A 19,879-nucleotide genomic window follows, 5' to 3' on the forward strand; every position below is an offset into this window, starting at 1 on the left:
TTCTACGAGTTCGCCCTGGTGGCTTTTAAAGCCTGTCTAAAGTTGGACACACTGTTTTTCCACACAATTCTAAAAACTTCCAACTTGTTTTATCAGCAGCTTAAAGAACCTTATTAGAGAATCTAAGTCATTTTGTCTAGTTCATCTGTATTTATGGGTACACAGATCAGTTTGAGGTACAATATCGATGTTTGTAACATCAATTCAATACAATATAATTCAATTATCATATGATTAAAACGATTAGTGGGAGAATGAGTGATGTTTGGTCAGTAAGCGCAAGTTCTAACGCACCATCTGTATAATTGATGTGATAGTTTAGACCTTAGACAATTAGCGCTTTAAATCAATAGGTTTGAAGAGAAAACTGCAAATTCTTGTAAACAGCCCAGGCAATCTATACACAGCAAGAGCAAGATGTTTCTGGGTAACATCGAGAATAACTACATATTGTTAGAACACTGCCTCCATGACCAGTCTGATGGGACTCATACTTATAACAGTAGCTTGGTGGTACAAATGTCTGCCTCTATTCTAGCACTCTTCTTTTATTAAATCTTCCAGCTCATCTGTGAGGGCCTTTCTCATCAATTAAACAGCTTGCTGTTCTTTCTTTCTCTTCATCTATAGTACTTCTGTCTGACTCCTGAACCTGAAAGGAGCAGTTCCTTTGTGATTTCCACCTTAGTTCCACCTCCTACAGATCTCACATTGTCAATAATAATAATGTTTGGATTCCCTGTCAATATTCTGATTAAAGAACATTGTTATTTTTAGAATTCTTTGCTTCCTCGTTCCGTTGTTCCAGCACGGCAAGGCAAGCTCCTACGGCACACAGGGTCCAGCCCAAGACTCTGCTCAAAAGTGCTTTCCTCTGCCTCCTGCGTCTCCTCTGGTTCCAACCAGACCAATTCACAAAAACTCTATTTAAATATTAATCCTGCATGTCTGTGTGTAAATAGTGCAGACACACGGTTTTGTTTCACGAGTCCCGCTCGCTGTGCTTTCAGCCACTGCCACCCCATTATGCATTTATAAAACTTAATTTTATGAGGAATTTACTATTTATTTTAAGTAGAACTATCACCATGTAAGACACAAACCTAAAGGTTTTCAACTTGCAATGTGTCAAAACAGAAATTACTTTACGTAGTACAAGAACTACTACCAGTAAAATTATTTTAAAAACATCTTTTTGAAAGAAAATGAACAAAAATATTTTTTAGCAGAAAAAAAAACAATTCATAGAACAGTAAAAATACATTTTGTTAAACTGCAATTTTTAAAAAGCTTAATAACTGTCCAATATACCAAGAACGTATAACACTAATCTTTAATTATTTCATCAAGTTTGTCTCTTTTTTTGTTACTGCATGTTTAAGAAATGGGAAAAAATTCCTCAGGGCTCAACACCAAGAAGTCTGTCACTTAAATGAAACATTATCTCTGAAAGGTCATTTGAACATTACAAAAACTATTACATTTCCTCATCAGACAACGTCTATCACTCAGTTGCAAAGTGATTTTTCCCCCCATCACAGTTCTTCAGCCTCTGCACAGTAAAGCAGACCAAAGCTAACTTAAATGTCCACAAAGACACCGTATTTTTACTCTGTGATTTGCACAGTGAAATTCAGAATTCCTCATTTCTAAACATCAGTTTTCCACTTTGAGTTAATATATTCTTAGAAGCTTCTTTAGAAATGTATATATTAATCATTTGAAATCCTCACACCTGTCTTTAGATGCCCTGTCTGAGCATTTCAAAACCATATGTGCTACATTACGGTTACTTTTCACAAAACAGTTAATCTTAAGGCTATTATTCACCCAAAATTAAAAATCTGATATCATTTACCCAAGCTTCTTTCATTTCAAACCTGTATGCATTTCTTTCATGGAAAATAAAAACATTTTAAATAATCCTGAATTTATAAATATGCTTTGTATTCCGCAGTACAAGTCATAAAATACATTTTTGCATGAACCATTTGCCTCTTATGTGTGCTTTACAGGGGCTTTAAAAGTTTTCCAACACTATAACATTACTATGAAATCATTTCTCTTGCATGAACAGGTTGAAGTATTCTGATGAAGGTTCAAATATTTTCAGAGTCAAAATGTATTTTGCTGATATGCGAAACCACCTATAAAACAATGCATAAATAATTGGATTCAAGCATGAATTCATGCATAAAATCCAATACATGATATTAATTACAAGAGAATCGCCCGTGTCTTGCCCAAGCGTAAGAGCAGCTATATAATACGGTATCCAACAAAGAAGATAGACTATGACAACAATCCCTAAGGTTCTTGCTGCCTTTTTTTCTGATTTGGCTTTTTTGTAAGAGAGTGAATTTATGTGCTCGGCTTGCTGTTTTGCTACAAAGCAGATTTTGATATATAAAGAAATGATTAAACAGCACGGCGTCACTAAAGTAACCAAAACATCCGTTATGATATATCCCAAATCAATATAAAGTATGCATTCTCCAACACATGCATGATTTTTCTCTGGATGGACTATAGACTCATACAAAAGAAAAAAAGAATATATGCAGGAAAACACCCAGTTTACAACAATAGAAAGAACTGCTCTGTTAATATTAACCCTTGCTGGATATCGCAGAGGGTCATTCACGGCAATATAACGATCCACAGATACAATAATCAAATTACCAAGAGATGCCGTGACAACCACATAGAAAATCAGAGGAAAAATTGAACAAAATATTTCTCCGAAGTACCAGCATGGCTCGATCAATTTGATGCCCTGCACTGGCATAAGAATCAGTCCCACGATCAGATCAGCCACAGCCAGAGAGAAGATCAGCACATTGGTTGGAGTGTGGAGCTGTTTGAAGTGAGCGATGGAGATGATCACCAACAAGTTCAGAAACACAGTAAATACTGATACTGTAGAAATGAATATGTACACAAAAATGTACTCGGCTCCATGTTTTACATTATTGGTACAAGACATGTTGTTATTTGGAAAGCAGTATTGCAATGTTTCATTGTTCGTGTTTGTCGCTCCCCAGTTAGACATCTTGGTGACAGCTCAATCTTGAGTAGATGTGCTTCATCAGAGAACTATTCCAAATCTGTTCCTGGAGCTCATCACTGATGAGACTCTGTTTTATACTTGCAGAAACAGTGGCAACCACCCATTTAGAATGAGATTTGATTACTCACTTTTCAACCCACCTACTATTTAAATATTCATAGACTGGATTAATCTGATTTATACGGTGGTGAATCAGAAAAATTCATCTAATGATATTTTCAATACATAGAATAGATAAGAGCTTCTTTTTACAGTTACGTTAATTGTACTGTACGTTACTAGTAGGTTTGATAAGTTACTATTAGAGCAACTTCCCTGAATCACATTTAAACACCCTTCAAAGACCTAGATAACTTAGCCACGGCTAAAAATGGCTATCGTTCTTAAATGTTTAATAACTTATAAACCGCTAATCCTATTTGAACGCTTTAAAAAGAGGCGTGAAGCAGAGACTCTCCATTTTTGGGAGCTATATCATTTGTCCCTGGATATTCAAAGGTTCTTTAGTGTGCGTTATTACATTGATTCATCAGAAGCATGCAATTAATTCATTTCAACCAATAAACATAGCTTTTGGACTTTTGAACCAATGTTTATAGGTTTTCAATGCAAATTTGAATAAGCGCAAAGTGATAGGTAAAGTACACTACGCATGTAACTAAAAACATTTGCATAAGCGTACTCAAAAAATGATTTTGATATAAAACAAACCAAAAAAAGGCATGAAACAGCAGGGCATATTGGTAAAATCAATAGAATTTAGGTACACACATCACGAAGGGTTGTCCAGGTGAAATCATTCTGACTCAAAGTGCAGCCAGCTGGTTATATTATCCATTTGGTTATATTATGTAAATAATAATTATACAGTTCATAAAGATCATTTTCACTTTTTCATGTTGCACTCTGTTTATTTCTCTCTCATTTGTGTGTAGTTTGTGAATCATTTGCAATGTTTGTATTTTTGTTGCAAAAGACAACTTGTGCAATTGCTTTCACTATTAGCAGCATGGTTTGTGTTTACTGTTCATAAACAGATTGACAATGTATCCTGCACTGTATCCTGCCTATAACAGTATTGCAATGAATGGCTATAATTTGCCAAAAATCTGGGAGTTTCCATTTTTAGAACATGGCAAAAAAAAAACATGTACCTGAAAAGCCATTAAGCAGAGTAAAATTAGTCACATTTTAGTGTGCAGTTTGCTTTCCAATCATACTGTCTTTACACCGAAGCAAATATACAAACAAAACAGATTTTGCTCATTTAGTGAAAGAGTGATAGAAAGAAGCAGGAATGAGAAAAGGCACAGGACAAGCACATTTCGAGTCAAAGAAGGATGCACAGGACTTCTTTGGTGTTAAAAAGAAGGTTAAAAACCACAAAAAAAAAAACTACTCAATGCAGTAACTGAACACTGTCTGACACAAGTGTGTTGCAGAACGCTGAATACTTGACTGAATTAACTCACCAAATCCATTAAAGCAGCTTTTGAATGAACATACTGTATGACTTACTGGATTAACTACTGAATTTGTTCCATGTCAGTCCATCAGTACTCTGTCATAGAGTCTTGCTTGCTATGCCACCAGTAAAGCTAAATATAAATGTTTCTTGCTTTGATGTTCAAAAACAACGACTTCACTTTCTTCTTGCTTTGAGCTTCACATGCATTTGACTGCCTCTGAAAAATAACACAGTATTGCGTCCCATAAAACAAAATCTAACTATGTTGCCCATTAAAGTTTGGTACAGCAATCGAAACCATGATCTCCTTAAAGCCGATCTCTGTGCATGACAGAGGGATTTTTGGTTTAACCCTTATACTTTTTCAACACTAATTACCAGCTGGTAATACCACCGCACCGGCCCTCATACAAGCACATTTAGCCCAGCACACAGCAGTTTTGGATGTTTAGTAAGTTTACAAAATATAAATCAATCAAGCCGTCCAATCAGGTTGTGACTGTAGCCTTGCGTGTCCCTGTAGCTCCTTTGTTTTCTATATCTTTGTAAAAATGTTAGCGCGAATGCTAAGCAAACTATGACTAAGTGTATCATTTTCTTATTTGGTCTGGACCACAACAACCAAAACTACAAAAAAAAAAAAAAAAACTCTCAACTGAGAACTAATAAAACGTAGGACCACCTAACAAACTGACAAACATTGGTACTATTCAAACAAATAAAAAGAAAACTTTGCATTTTACTTCTTGTATCTGACATTAACTCATGCGTCTTTTTTCTGCCAAGTATTCCAAAGTCATTTAAACTATATTAAATTGCACGAGACAATGGTGAGCAACCCATTCACAATGAGAAGGGATCTTGGTTGCATCAGCTCAAATCGGTTTACATAACACCTCTGATAGTTAGGCTTAAACGGCGAGTTTAATGAGACTACAGTCTCTCAAGAGGGTAACACGTTTTAGCAAAAACCAGGGCATGGTAAAACTGCTGATTGGTCACAAAAGAATTCACAAAAATATTGCATCATAAGGCAAACACATAGGACACTAGAGACAAGTCTAAAGTGTCGCTCTCTCTTTTTTTTCATAGACACTTTAACATTGAAGGAGCAGACGTCATTATGGATGGTAAACATTTGTGATAAGTGCTAAAAGCCTCCCTAGAGCATTACATGTTTTTGTCAGATAAATAACACAGTCCAAAAAAAGGTAAAGGTGTTGATTGGTCACAGGAGAATTATGTCATTAGTAAAGTGCAGAGAACACTGAAAGCCAGCTTGACCTTTGACTCTCTCTTTAACACATACTGTACCTTCATGGTAAAGTTTGACAGCATTACTCAAATCAGATAGAGATGATGAAGTGGCACCCATCAAGGGGTGGGATATAATGTGCAGCAAGTGAACGGTCAGCGAAATTCAGATACTAGAAGCAGGAAATTTCCAGATTTTCAGTTGCACTTACTTCATTTGTTGGCTTGCACAGTGGTGGGTCATTCAATTATGGGGTATTCTTCAAGCTTTGGTCTCATGAGGATCTCATGAAGGTTGCTGAAGTCACAAAAGAGGAAAAACATTGCATATATATTAGACACTCAAGCACGATTTAATTAAACAAAAATAAGAGAATCTTTCAAAAAAGAGAATTTATCATTTGCAACACGTTTTCAGGAGTACAGCCTCATTTGTGAGACACATAATTTGAATTTATGTGTAAATAAAACGTACACATTCTTACGCACACGAAACATTTTGTCTATTAATATTGCTACAAGACTATTAAGGTGATAAATGTATCCATCCATGCCTGCATGGAGCATGTGACAAGGTTCCTTCAGTAACACAAAACAACAAGGGTTCAGTAGCTGGGTGACATTCTTAAATGTGTGCAAACAAATAAACTGATTAGTTTTCACTGTATACCCAGTATGTCCAGTTGAACGTTTTAAAATTAGCGACATTAATAATACCTTTGACCAAACATAAATAAACAAACAAACAAATCAATCAATCAAGTACCTAACCTTCAGGTGTACACCGCACGCGAGTTCATTGGACAAAGTAGGTCGGTCGGTCGGTCAAATGTCCAGAGTTCGCTAATTAACATTAGTATGCGTTTATGATTATACATACACATGAGTTTTAAGTGTTTTGAAGAACTTTCTAATAAACTAAATAAACCAAACGCTGAAGCGATGCTCTCCTCGCGCGTGACAGTAAACCTCTCGCGAGAGCTCCCCCTAAAGGCAGGATGCATGGCCTGGTGCACTAATTGATATAGTCAACTTCAAAAATGTACATAGAAAGAAACGAGAATCACTGCTTTTGACAAAATAATAATAATTAATTCATTAATGAAGTTTAAACAGCACTCATATCACTGGCTTATAAAATGTCGTGCAATATATGGCAGGCCACCTTTCACTGGGTCACATAACCAGTAAAATATGTAAGGGTGGAAGAAATAAATCACGAGTGACAGTAACAGATTTTATAGAGTTAAAAATCACCCCACAAAAGACTACTCAGATAAACATGCAAAGTAGGCCTACCTGCACAACAGATTGTGGCATTTGTTTACAATGAAAGACTGCACTTCAGAAACATATTTCAGTCCAATTAGATTAGATTAGATTCAGCATCTATGTAAAGTGCTGGATCAACAAATCCAATCCATGCAGCCCGGCCCGCAAATAAAAGAATCTGCTGCCTTGGTGTCAGATACAACAGGAAACATTTGGAGGTTTTGTGGAGTCTATGATTGTTAACAACAGAAATAATATCTTTTCCTCAAATGCTAGAAACACTGAAAACAGATTTGCTCTTTAAATGAGTCTGTCTTTGAATATTTGAAGTTGATTTTGTGTGGAGAACCACGGTCTTCTCTCTGAGAAAATGTATGAGTTCACCTGTTTACTTTTACTTATATATATATATATATATATATATATATATATATATATATATATATATATATATATATATATATTTTTTTTTTTTTTTTTTTTTTTTTTTTTTTTTTTAAACATGTTCTAAATATGACCCAATTACTACTGTACTAAAACTGTATCGTGTTTCTGTTGGAAGAGAGCACTGAGCATCTTGACCTGTTCATTCTGAGTGCTGTGTGTCTGACGGTGAGTCAGAATGCTCTGTGTGTGTGTGTGTGTGTGTGTGTGTGTGTGTGTCAGGCAGGTTCAGGTTATGTTGGGTTTTCATGATTTAAATGTTACTTTCCATAGACAAAGATTTTTGCAAACTTTATATCTACAAACCCTACACAGAATCCAAATATTTCAAAGAAAAAAAGGTTTATTGTAATTTATAATGTGTTTTCCTCCAGAAAACAGAGAATAGGAGCTCCATCACTGTGAAGGTGAAGACCGAGAGCTCTGGCATCTGGACAGCTGTGGCAGGAACCTCAGGAATGGAGCGGCCATGATGGGACAAACAAAAAGGGGCAACCAAAAGAAGTATGTACATATATACAATATGTACACATCCCCCCCGGAAGCAGTACCGCCAGACGCTAATACTGCTTCCTCAAGCCAAGGCGCAAGACGCTACATTAAGGCTTGCTCGCCCGCAAGACGCAAAGGCGAGAGGAGGGATGAAAGCACCTCCCGCTGCAGCCCGCAAGACGCAAAGCTGCAAGAGAGGCGCCAACCGGAGTGGTCCTATAAGACGACCTAAAACAAAACAGAACAAAACGTTTGGACACATTTTGGTTACTTCCCATAAGAAAAATTTATTATTTTAAGCTGATGTAAAGGTTCACTACCATAAACCAGTTGTGGGACCTGATTTGCCCCAGACCAAGTCGCCGGATTGGCTTCTCGTGGAGAAGAACCCTTAGTAAGTCACAGCATTCTGTGCAGGAAAGTACATCGTTTTATGGCCTCACACTTCACGGCTGCTCTATTTGATCATGTTATTTTATTCCAAGCTCTAAGATGTTTTGTATGATTCTGACATATTCATTTTTTTTTTTTTTTTTTTTTTTTTTTTTGCGATGAAGATCTTACCCTGTGACAGGCCAGGTTTGGACCACTTGTTGTGCTCCAGCAGGAGCAGGTCCTGGTAACTAGGAAATCTCCACACAACAATGTGAACATTACAATCCCTAGTGACCAGACTGTCGCCGGCCAGCCTTGGTACTCTCCCTGCGGTGGTACTCAGGAGGAGAGTACTCTGGTGTGCCTGGAGCAGAGTAGAGTTTGTGTGAAGTTTGTATAATATCGCAGCCTGATTGTTCTGTATCTATTAGGAGGAAACGAATTGTGTCATACATACCATGGTATGACTTGAACGGTGAACTTCCCAGAATGTCCCCACATCCGAAGTCGATCAGCTTGACTTCGGATGTCTCCTGTTGATGAGAAGGTTCTCCAGTTTGACGTCACGGTGGAGCACTTTTACGGAGGCAGCACATGTGTGCGGCGTTTGTCGCCTGCCACATGATCTGCCGCCGTTTTCTCCTCGTCCAAGCTTCCACCGTGACGCCTGATGAACTCAACCAGATTCTCACAGGAGAGGGACATTCCAGGACCATGACGTAGTGGTCAGAGTGATCCGTCCAGTCCAGCAGTCTGATGATTTCTGGCACTCTGTGACCTTTATTCGCCATGATAGTGAGGGCAATCTCTTTTGGGAGAGGGTCTGGATGATCAGGCTAGAAGAAATGTGTTTTTTTATTACATGAGAGTGGTTACTCCAATTTAGTCTTTTAGTCTTGAACCAGGTTGTTAATTTGATTTGTGATTCATATTCAAATTTTTATATTACATTGTATATATATATATATATATATATATATATATACACAATTAAGCGCATTTACTTACAATTGATATACATTCCATGTGCTCTGTCTTTGTGACGTATTTCAAAGCCACCTGATGAACAAAAAAATAAACAAATGAATACATACATGTATATATTATTTAAGACACACTGAGAAAAGGGGTTTAGATGATAAAACATTTGCTAGCTTGTTATATTTTTGACTTACTTTAAGATTATCCTCCAGACGTGTACCTTCCGTGACACCACACCAAATCCACCTTTGCCCAGCTGCTCACCCACAGCGTAACGGCTGAAGATGTAGTCTATTAAAAGATAAAATAACAATGTTTCACCACGTGAGATGCTGCATTTAATCTAAAACAAAGTTTTTGGGTTTTTTTAACATTTAACAGTAATGTTTTAAATCTGCCATGGAATAAATAGGTTATCATGCCTGTATGTATACTGTTGTGAGTTTTAGATACTGTGCGTGAGGGTGCTGAAAGTTTTACATGGACTAACTACAATTCTAGTTAAAAAAAAAGGTGTTCTCGTGGCATAGATGTATCATGTACCATCACTACTTCTGCCTGCCTGTGTGACCTTCCTCTTCTCTCCCTCATCCTGCTGCTGCTCCTTCTCTCTCTGACCTGAGCTGCTCTCTGGAGGTTTTTTAGCAGCTCTAAAGAAAGCATGCAGTCTCCGCCACCACTTTTTGCACTTTCTTTTCTCCTTTACTCTCTCTGCCTTCATCCTCCCTCTTCTCCTCCTCCTCTCCTCTTCCTATGTCTCCCTCCTCCTCCTCCTCCTCCTCCATCCTCCTCCTCCTCCTCCTCCTCCTCCTCCAGCACCAACAGGGGTCTCATCGCGGGGATGAAGCTGTTGAACCGCCCTGTTGGTGCTGGGTTTTGGGGGTGTACTTGGATGGTGATCGTACACCTCGCTATCCGTCATCGGACTTACTTTTGTCACTCGTTGTCCCATCGCTGTGAAAACTCACACCACTACAACAAACCCACGAAGATTCGAAAAATGTCACGCGCTTTATATACCCCGCGAGTTCTATTCGAACGCGGTCTATGGTGTCATAAGGCTTTGATCGCCTCAGAACGTCCCGTTCGGTCCCATCAATAAAATTTGATACAAAATAAATACATTAATAGTGTATTACATTATTATTTATTTAAATCTGTACATAATACATGTGTGTAGGCCTAAAGGATTTCAAATAAATATTTCATTATTGATAACAGTTAATATTATTGAGTAAATATATTCGCTATAAAAAAATTAAATCAATGCATGTCATTTTTTAGTTTGGCATTTTTTGTAAGGCAGACATTGAATGTGGTTTAAGTTTCCAAAAATGTGTCGGGCTACTATATCTATAAAAGATTTTCCGTTGTCATACAGCAAGCAGTCCGACATCTGATTATTTAGCTGTCGGTGTGTTTGTCAAGTTGTTAGTTTCTCCAGTAGAGGGCATCTATTCAACATGTAACAACAGAAATAATATCTTTTCCTCAAATGCTAGAAACACTGAAAACAGATTTGCTCTTTAAATGAGTCTGTCTTTGAATATTTGAAGTTGATTTTGTGTGGAGAACCACGGTCTTCTCTCTGAGAAAATGTATGAGTTCACCTGTTTACTTTTACTGTTTCCTAAATTTTTTTATTTTTAAAACGTGTCGTGTATCGTGTTTCTGTTGGAAGAGAGCACAGAGCATCCTGACCTGTTCATTCTGAGTGCTGTGTGTCTCACGGTGATAAACCAAACGCTGAAGCGATGCTCTCCTCCTCGCGCGTGATGCTCCTCTCAAAGACAGTAAACCTCTCGCGAGAGCTCCCCCTAAAGGCAGGATGCATGGCCTGGTGCACTAATTGATATAGTCAACTTCAAAAATGTACATAGAAAGAAACGAGAATCATCCAAAAAAGACTCATCCAAAACGCTGCTGCCAGGATTCTGACTCGAACCAGAAAATCAGAGCACATCACACCAGTCCTCAGGTCCTTACACTGGCTTCCAGTGACATTTGGAATTGATTTTAAAGCACTTTTACTCATTTATAAAGCACTCAATGGACTAGGACCTAAATACATCGCAGATATGATCACTATTTATACACCTAACAGACCACTCAGATCACTAGGATCAAGTCAGTTAGAAATACTAAAGGTTCACACCAAACAAGGAGAATCTGCTTTTAGTTATTATGCTGCTCGCATCTGGAACCAGCTTCCTGAAGAGATCAGATGTGCTGAAACATTAGTCACTTTTAAATCTAGACTCAAAACTCATCTGTTTAGTTGTGCATTTACAGAATGAGCACTGTGCTGCGTCCGAACTGTTTGCTTCTTTTATTTTAAACTGTTTTAAATCAATCTCTTTGCTTTAAATTCAATTTATCTTAAATCAGTGTTTTTATTTTATTTTAATTTATTTTATTGTTATTTAAATGTGCTATATAAATAAACTTGCCTTGCCTTGTGTGTGTGTGTGTGTGTGTGTGTGTGTGTGTGTGTGTGTCAGGTTCAGGTTATGTTAGGTTTTCATGATTTAAATGTTTCTTTCCATAGACAACGGTTTTTACAAACTTTATATCTCCAAACCCTAAACAGAACCCAAATATTTCAAAGAAAACAATGTTTATTGTAATTTATAATGTGTTTTCCTCCGGAAAACAGAGAATAGGAGCTCCATCACTGTGAAGGTGAAGACCGAGAGCTCTGGCATCTGGACAGCTGTGGCAGGAACCTCAGGAATGGAGCGGCCATGATGGGACAAACAAAAAGGGGCAACCAAAAGAAGTATGTACATATATACAATATGTACACATCCCCCCCGGAAGCAGTACCGCCAGACGCTAATACTGCTTCCTCAAGCCAAGGCGCAAGACGCTACATTAAGGCTTGCTCGCCCGCAAGACGCAAAGGCGAGAGGAGGGATGAAAGCACCTCCCGCTGCAGCCCGCAAGACGCAAAGCTGCAAGAGAGGCGCCAACCGGAGTGGTCCTATAAGACGACCTAAAACAAAACAGAACAAAACGTTTGGACACATTTTGCTTACTTCCCATAAGAAAAATGTATTATTTTAAGCTGATGTAAAGGTTCACTACCATAAACCAGTTGTGGGACCTGATTTGCCCCAGACCAAGTCGCCGGATTGGCTTCTCGTGGAGAAGAACCCTTAGTAAGTCACAGCATTCTGTGCAGGAAAGTACATCGTTTTATGGCCTCACACTTCACGGCTGCTCTATTTGATCATGTTATTTTATTCCAAGCTCTAAGATGTTTTGTATGATTCTGACATATTCATATTCATTTTTTTTTTTTTTTTTTTTTTTTTTTTGATGAAGATCTTACCCTGTGACAGGCCAGGTTTGGACCACTTGTTGTGCTCCAGCAGGAGCAGGTCCTGGTAACTAGGGAAATCTCCACACAACAATGTGAACATTACAATCCCTAGTGACCAGACCGTCGCCGGCCAGCCTTGGTACTCTCCCCTGCGGTGGTACTCAGGAGGAGAGTACTCTGGTGTGCCTGGAGCAGAGTAGAGTTTGTGTGAAGTTTGTATAATATCGCAGCCTGATTGTTCTGTATCTATTAGGAGGAAACGAATTGTGTCATACATACCATGGTATGACTTGAACGGTGAACTTCCCAGAATGTCCCCACATCCGAAGTCGATCAGCTTGACTTCGGATGTCTCCTGTTGATGAGAAGGTTCTCCAGTTTGACGTCACGGTGGAGCACTTTACGGAGGCAGCACATGTGTGTGCGGCGTTTGTCGCCTGCCACATGATCTGCCGTGTTTTCTCCTCGTCCAAGCTTCCACCGTGACGCCTGATGAACTCAACCAGATTCTCACAGGGAGAGGGACATTCCAGGACCATGACGTAGTGGTCAGAGTGATCCGTCCAGTCCAGCAGTCTGATGATTTCTGGCACTCTGTGACCTTTATTCGCCATGATAGTGAGGGCAATCTCTTTTGGGAGAGGGTCTGGATGATCAGGCTAGAAGAAATGTGTTTTTTTTTATTACATGAGAGTGGTTACTCCAATTTAGTCTTTTAGTCTTGAACCAGGTTGTTAATTTGATTTGTGATTAATATTCAAATTTTTATATTACATATATATATATATATATATATATATATATATATATATATATATATATATATATATATATATATATATATACACAATTAAGCGTACTTACAATTGATATACATTCCATGTGCTCTGTCTTTGTGACGTATTTCAAAGCCACCTGATGAACAAAAAATAAACAAATGAATACATACATGTATATATTATTTAAGACACACTGAGAAAAGGGGTTTAGATGATAAAACATTTGCTAGCTTGTTATATTTTTGACTTACTTTAAGATTATCCTCCAGACGTGTACCTTCGTGACACCACACCAAATCCACCTTTGCCCAGCTGCTCACCCACAGCGTAACGGCTGAAGATGTAGTCTATTAAAAGATAAAATAACAATGTTTCACCACGTGAGATGCTGCATTTAATCTAAAACAAAGTTTTTGGTTTTTTTAACATTTAACAGTAATGTTTTAAATCTGCCATGGAATAAATAGGTTATCATGCCTGTATGTATACTGTTGTGAGTTTTAGATACTGTGCGTGAGGGTGCTGAAAGTTTTACATGGACTAACTACAATTCTAGTTAAAAAAAGGTGTTCTCGTGGCATAGATGTATCATGTACCATCACTACTTCTGCCTGCCTGTGTGACCTTCCTCTTCTCTCCCTCATCCTGCTGCTGCTCCTTCTCTCTCTGACCTGAGCTGCTCTCTGGAGGTTTTTAGCAGCTCTAAAGAAAGCATGCAGTCTCCGCCACCACTTTTGCACTTTCTTTTCTCCTTTACTCTCTCTGCCTTCATCCCCTCCTTCTCCTCCTCCTCTCCTCTTCCTATGTCTCCCTCCTCCACTCCTCCTCCTCCTCCATCCTCCACTCCTCCTCCTCCTCCTCCTCCTCCTCCAGCACCAACAGGGGTCTCATCGCGGGGATGAAGCTGTTGAACCGCCCTGTTGGTGCTGGGTTTTGGGGGTGTACTTGGATGGTGATCGTACACCTCGCTATCCGTCATCGGACTTACTTTTGTCACTCGTTGTCCCATCGCTGTGAAAACTCACACCACTACAACAAACCCACGAAGATTCGAAAAATGTCACGCGCTTTATATACCCCGCGAGTTCTATTCGAACGCGGTCTATGGTGTCATAAGGCTTTGATCGCCTCAGAACGTCCCGTTCGGTCCCATCAATAAAATTTGATACAAAATAAATACATTAATAGTGTATTACATTATTATTTATTTAAATCTGTACATAATACATGTGTAGGCCTAAAGGATTTCAAATAAATATTTCATTATTGATAACAGTTAATATTATTGAGTAAATATATTCGCTATAAAAAAATTAAATCAATGCATGTCATTTTTTAGTTTGGCATTTTTTGTAAGGCAGACATTGAATGTGGTTTAAGTTTCCAAAAATGTGTCGGGCTACTATATCTATAAAAGATTTTCCGTTGTCATACAGCAAGCAGTCCGACATCTGATTATTTAGCTGTCGGTGTGTTTGTCAAGTTGTTAGTTTCTCCAGTAGAGGGCATCTATTCAACATGTAACAACAGAAATAATATCTTTTCCTCAAATGCTAGAAACACTGAAAACAGATTTGCTCTTTAAATGAGTCTGTCTTTGAATATTTGAAGTTGATTTTGTGTGGAGAACCACGGTCTTCTCTCTGAGAAAATGTATGAGTTCACCTGTTTACTTTTACTGTTTCCTAAATTTTTTTATTTTTTAAAACGTGTCGTGTATCGTGTTTCTGTTGGAAGAGAGCACAGAGCATCCTGACCTGTTCATTCTGAGTGCTGTGTGTCTCACGGTGATAAACCAAACGCTGAAGCGATGCTCTCCTCGCGCGTGATGCTCCTCTCAAAGACAGTAAACCTCTCGCGAGAGCTCCCCCTAAAGGCAGGATGCATGGCCTGGTGCACTAATTGATATAGTCAACTTCAAAAATGTACATAGAAAGAAACGAGAATCATCCAAAAAAGACTCATCCAAAACGCTGCTGCCAGGATTCTGACTCGAACCAGAAAATCAGAGCACATCACACCAGTCCTCAGGTCCTTACACTGGCTTCCAGTGACATTTGGAATTGATTTTAAAGCACTTTTACTCATTTATAAAGCACTCAATGGACTAGGACCTAAATACATCGCAGATATGATCACTATTTATACACCTAACAGACCACTCAGATCACTAGGATCAAGTCAGTTAGAAATACTAAAGGTTCACACCAAACAAGGAGAATCTGCTTTTAGTTATTATGCTGCTCGCATCTGGAACCAGCTTCCTGAAGAGATCAGATGTGCTGAAACATTAGTCACTTTTAAATCTAGACTCAAAACTCATCTGTTTAGTTGTGCATTTACAGAATGAGCACTGTGCTGCGTCCGAACTGTTTGCTTCTTTTATTTTAAACTGTTTTAAATCAATCTCTTTGCTTTAAATTCAATTTATCTTAAATCAGTGTTTTTATTTTATTTTAATTTATTTTATTGTTATTTAAATGTGCTATATAAATAAACTTGCCTTGCCTTGTGTGTGTGTGTGTGTGTGTGTGTGTGTGTGTGTGTGTGTGTGTGTGTGTGTGTCAGGTTCAGGTTATGTTAGATTTTCATGATTTAAATGTTTCTTTCCATAGACAACGGTTTTTACAAACTTTATATCTCCAAACCCTAAACAGAACCCAAATATTTCAAAGAAAACAATGTTTATTGTAATTTATAATGTGTTTTCCTCCGGAAAACAGAGAATAGGAGCTCCATCACTGTGAAGGTGAAGACCGAGAGCTCTGGCATCTGGACAGCTGTGGCAGGAACCTCAGGAATGGAGCGGCCATGATGGGACAAACAAAAAGGGGCAACCAAAAGAAGTATGTACATATATACAATATGTACACATCCCCCCCGGAAGCAGTACCGCCAGACGCTAATACTGCTTCCTCAAGCCAAGGCGCAAGACGCTACACAAGGCTTGCTCGCCCCGCAAGACGCAAAGGCGAGAGGAGGGATGAAAGCACCTCCCGCTGCAGCCCGCAAGACGCAAAGCTGCAAGAGAGGCGCCAACCGGAGTGGTCCTATAAGACGACCTAAAACAAAACAGAACAAAACGTTTGGACACATTTTGCTTACTTCCCATAAGAAAAATGTATTATTTTAAGCTGATGTAAAGGTTCACTACCATAAACCAGTTGTGGGACCTGATTTGCCCCAGACCAAGTCGCCGGATTGGCTTCTCGTGGAGAAGAACCCTTAGTAAGTCACAGCATTCTGTGCAGGAAAGTACATCGTTTTATGGCCTCACACTTCACGGCTGCTCTATTTGATCATGTTATTTTATTCCAAGCTCTAAGATGTTTTGTATGATTCTGACATATTCATTTTTTTTTTTTTGCGATGAAGATCTTACCCTGTGACAGGCCAGGTTTGGACCACTTGTTGTGCTCCAGCAGGAGCAGGTCCTGGTAACTAGGGAAATCTCCACACAACAATGTGAACATTACAATCCCTAGTGACCAGACCGTCGCCGGCCAGCCTTGGTACTCTCCCCTGCGGTGGTACTCAGGAGGAGAGTACTCTGGTGTGCCTGGAGCAGAGTAGAGTTTGTGTGAAGTTTGTATAATATCGCAGCCTGATTGTTCTGTATCTATTAGGAGGAAACGAATTGTGTCATACATACCATGGTATGACTTGAACGGTGAACTTCCCAGAATGTCCCCACATCCGAAGTCGATCAGCTTGACTTCGGATGTCTCCCTGTTGATGAGAAGGTTCTCCAGTTTGACGTCACGGTGGAGCACTTTACGGAGGCAGCACATGTGTGCGGCGTTTGTCGCCTGCCACATGATCTGCCGTGTTTTCTCCTCGTCCAAGCTTCCACCGTGACGCCTGATGAACTCAACCAGATTCTCACAGGGAGAGGGACATTCCAGGACCATGACGTAGTGGTCAGAGTGATCCGTCCAGTCCAGCAGTCTGATGATTTCTGGCACTCTGTGACCTTTATTCGCCATGATAGTGAGGGCAATCTCTTTTGGGAGAGGGTCTGGATGATCAGGCTAGAAGAAATGTGTTTTTTTTTATTACATGAGAGTGGTTACTCCAATTTAGTCTTTTAGTCTTGAACCAGGTTGTTAATTTGATTTGTGATTAATATTCAAATTTTTATATTATATATATTATATATATATATATATATATATATATATATATATATATACAATTAAGCGTATTTACAATTGATATACATTCCATGTGCTCTGTCTTTGTGACGTATTTCAAAGCCACCTGATGAAAAAAATAAACAAATGAATACATACATGTATATATTATTTAAGACACACTGAGAAAAGGGGTTTAGATGATAAAACATTTGCTAGCTTGTTATATTTTTGACTTACTTTAAGATTATCCTCCAGACGTGTACCTTCGTACACCACACCAAATCCACCTTTGCCCAGCTGCTCACCCACAGCGTAACGGCTGAAGATGTAGTCTATTAAAAGATAAAATAACAATGTTTCACCACGTGAGATGCTGCATTTAATCTAAAACAAAGTTTTTGGTTTTTTTTAACATTTAACAGTAATGTTTTAAATCTGCCATGGAATAAATAGGTTATCATGCCTGTATGTATACTGTTGTGAGTTTTAGATACTGTGCGTGAGGGTGCTGAAAGTTTTACATGGACTAACTACAATTCTAGTTAAAAAAAAAGGTGTTCTCGTGGCATAGATGTATCATGTACCATCACTACTTCTGCCTGCCTGTGTGACCTTCCTCTTCTCTCCCTCATCCTGCTGCTGCTCTTCTTCTCTCTCTGACCTGAGCTGCTCTCTGGAGGTTTTTAGCAGCTCTAAAGAAAGCATGCAGTCTCCGCCACCACTTTTTGCACTTTCTTTTCTCCTTTACTCTCTCTGCCTTCATCCCCTCCTTCTCCTCCTCCTCTCCTCTTCCTATGTCTCCCCTCCTCCTCCTCCTCCTCCTCCTCCATCCTCCACTTCTCCTCCTCCTCCCTCCTCCAGCACCAACAGGGTCTCATCGCGGGGATGAAGCTGTTGAACCGCCCTGTTGGTGCTGGGTTTTGGGGGTGTACTTGGATGGTGATCGTACACCTCGCTATCCGTCATCGGACTTACTTTTGTCACTCGTTGTCCCATCGCTGTGAAAACTCACACCACTACAACAAACCCACGAAGATTCGAAAAATGTCACGCGCTTTATATACCCCGCGAGTTCTATTCGAACGCGGTCTATGGTGTCATAAGGCTTTGATCGCCTCAGAACGTCCCGTTCGGTCCCATCAATAAAATTTGATAGAAAATAAATACATTAGTAGTGTATTACATTATTATTTATTTAAATCTGTACATAATACATGTGTAGGCCTAAAGGATTTCAAATAAATATTTCATTATTGATAACAGTTAATATTATTGAGTAAATATATTCGCTATTAAAAAAAAAAAAAAAAAACTAATAAACGCATGTAATTTTTAGTTTGGCAATTTATTTAAGGCAGACATTAAATGTGGTTTAAGTTTTACTATATCTATAAAAGATTTTCCGTTGTCATACAGCAAGCAGTCCGACATCTGATTATTTAGCTGTCGGTGTGTTTGTCAAGTTGTTAGTTTCTCCAGTAGAGGGCATCTATTCAACATGTAACAACAGAAATAATATCTTTTCCTCAAATGCTAGAAACACTGAAAACAGATTTGCTCTTTAAATGAGTCTGTCTTTGAATATTTGAAGTTGATTTTGTGTGGAGAACCACGGTCTTCTCTCTGAGAAAATGTATGAGTTCACCTGTTTACTTTTACTGTTTCCTAAATTTTTTTATTTTTTAAAACGTGTCGTGTATCGTGTTTCTGTTGGAAGAGAGCACAGAGCATCCTGACCTGTTCATTCTGAGTGCTGTGTGTCTCACGGTGATAAACCAAACGCTGAAGCGATGCTCTCCTCGCGCGTGATGCTCCTCTCAAAGACAGTAAACCTCTCGCGAGAGCTCCCCCTAAAGGCAGGATGCATGGCCTGGTGCACTAATTGATATAGTCAACTTCAAAAATGTACATAGAAAGAAACGAGAATCATCCAAAAAAGACTCATCCAAAACGCTGCTGCCAGGATTCTGACTCGAACCAGAAAATCAGAGCACATCACACCAGTCCTCAGGTCCTTACACTGGCTTCCAGTGACATTTGGAATTGATTTTAAAGCACTTTTACTCATTTATAAAGCACTCAATGGACTAGGACCTAAATACATCGCAGATATGATCACTATTTATACACCTAACAGACCACTCAGATCACTAGGATCAAGTCAGTTAGAAATACTAAAGGTTCACACCAAACAAGGAGAATCTGCTTTTAGTTATTATGCTGCTCAGATCTGGAACCAGCTTCCTGAAGAGATCAGATGTGCTGAAACATTAGTCACTTTTA

General features: G+C 38.8%; 2 protein-coding genes and 2 long non-coding RNA genes across 4 annotated transcripts; all 4 read right to left on the bottom strand.

The window, feature by feature from the left end:
* Nucleotides 1-2,056: 2,056 nt before the first annotated feature.
* LOC122353239 (trace amine-associated receptor 13c-like) lies at nucleotides 2,057-3,052 on the bottom strand. Its single transcript, XM_043251210.1, has one exon. It carries the CDS (start codon nucleotides 3,050-3,052, stop codon nucleotides 2,057-2,059), a length of 996 nt encoding a protein of 331 aa, XP_043107145.1.
* Nucleotides 3,053-8,148: 5,096 nt separating this feature from the next.
* LOC122352661 lies at nucleotides 8,149-8,621 on the bottom strand. Its single transcript, XR_006251906.1, has 3 exons — nucleotides 8,565-8,621; nucleotides 8,321-8,409; nucleotides 8,149-8,228 (listed from the first exon to the last, which is right to left on the bottom strand). It is a non-coding gene; the product is annotated as an uncharacterized LOC122352661 (long non-coding RNA).
* A 3,650-nt stretch (nucleotides 8,622-12,271) lies between these two features.
* Nucleotides 12,272-12,991, bottom strand: LOC122352573. Its single transcript, XR_006251889.1, has 4 exons — nucleotides 12,961-12,991; nucleotides 12,691-12,867; nucleotides 12,444-12,532; nucleotides 12,272-12,351 (listed from the first exon to the last, which is right to left on the bottom strand). It is a non-coding gene; the product is annotated as an uncharacterized LOC122352573 (long non-coding RNA).
* Nucleotides 12,992-16,160: 3,169 nt separating this feature from the next.
* Nucleotides 16,161-19,445, bottom strand: LOC122353200 (serine/threonine-protein kinase pim-1-like). The gene is made up of 7 exons (XM_043251162.1): nucleotides 19,334-19,445; nucleotides 17,834-17,928; nucleotides 17,670-17,720; nucleotides 17,113-17,491; nucleotides 16,843-17,019; nucleotides 16,615-16,703; nucleotides 16,161-16,522 (listed from the first exon to the last, which is right to left on the bottom strand). Exons 3-7 carry the CDS (start codon nucleotides 17,685-17,687, stop codon nucleotides 16,511-16,513), a joined length of 675 nt encoding a protein of 224 aa, XP_043107097.1. The 5' UTR covers nucleotides 17,688-17,720; nucleotides 17,834-17,928; nucleotides 19,334-19,445; the 3' UTR covers nucleotides 16,161-16,510.
* Between the last annotated feature and the right edge of the window lie 434 nt (nucleotides 19,446-19,879).

This window comes from Puntigrus tetrazona, chromosome 10, assembly GCF_018831695.1.
Source record: "Puntigrus tetrazona isolate hp1 chromosome 10, ASM1883169v1, whole genome shotgun sequence".
NCBI lineage: Eukaryota > Metazoa > Chordata > Actinopteri > Cypriniformes > Cyprinidae > Puntigrus > Puntigrus tetrazona.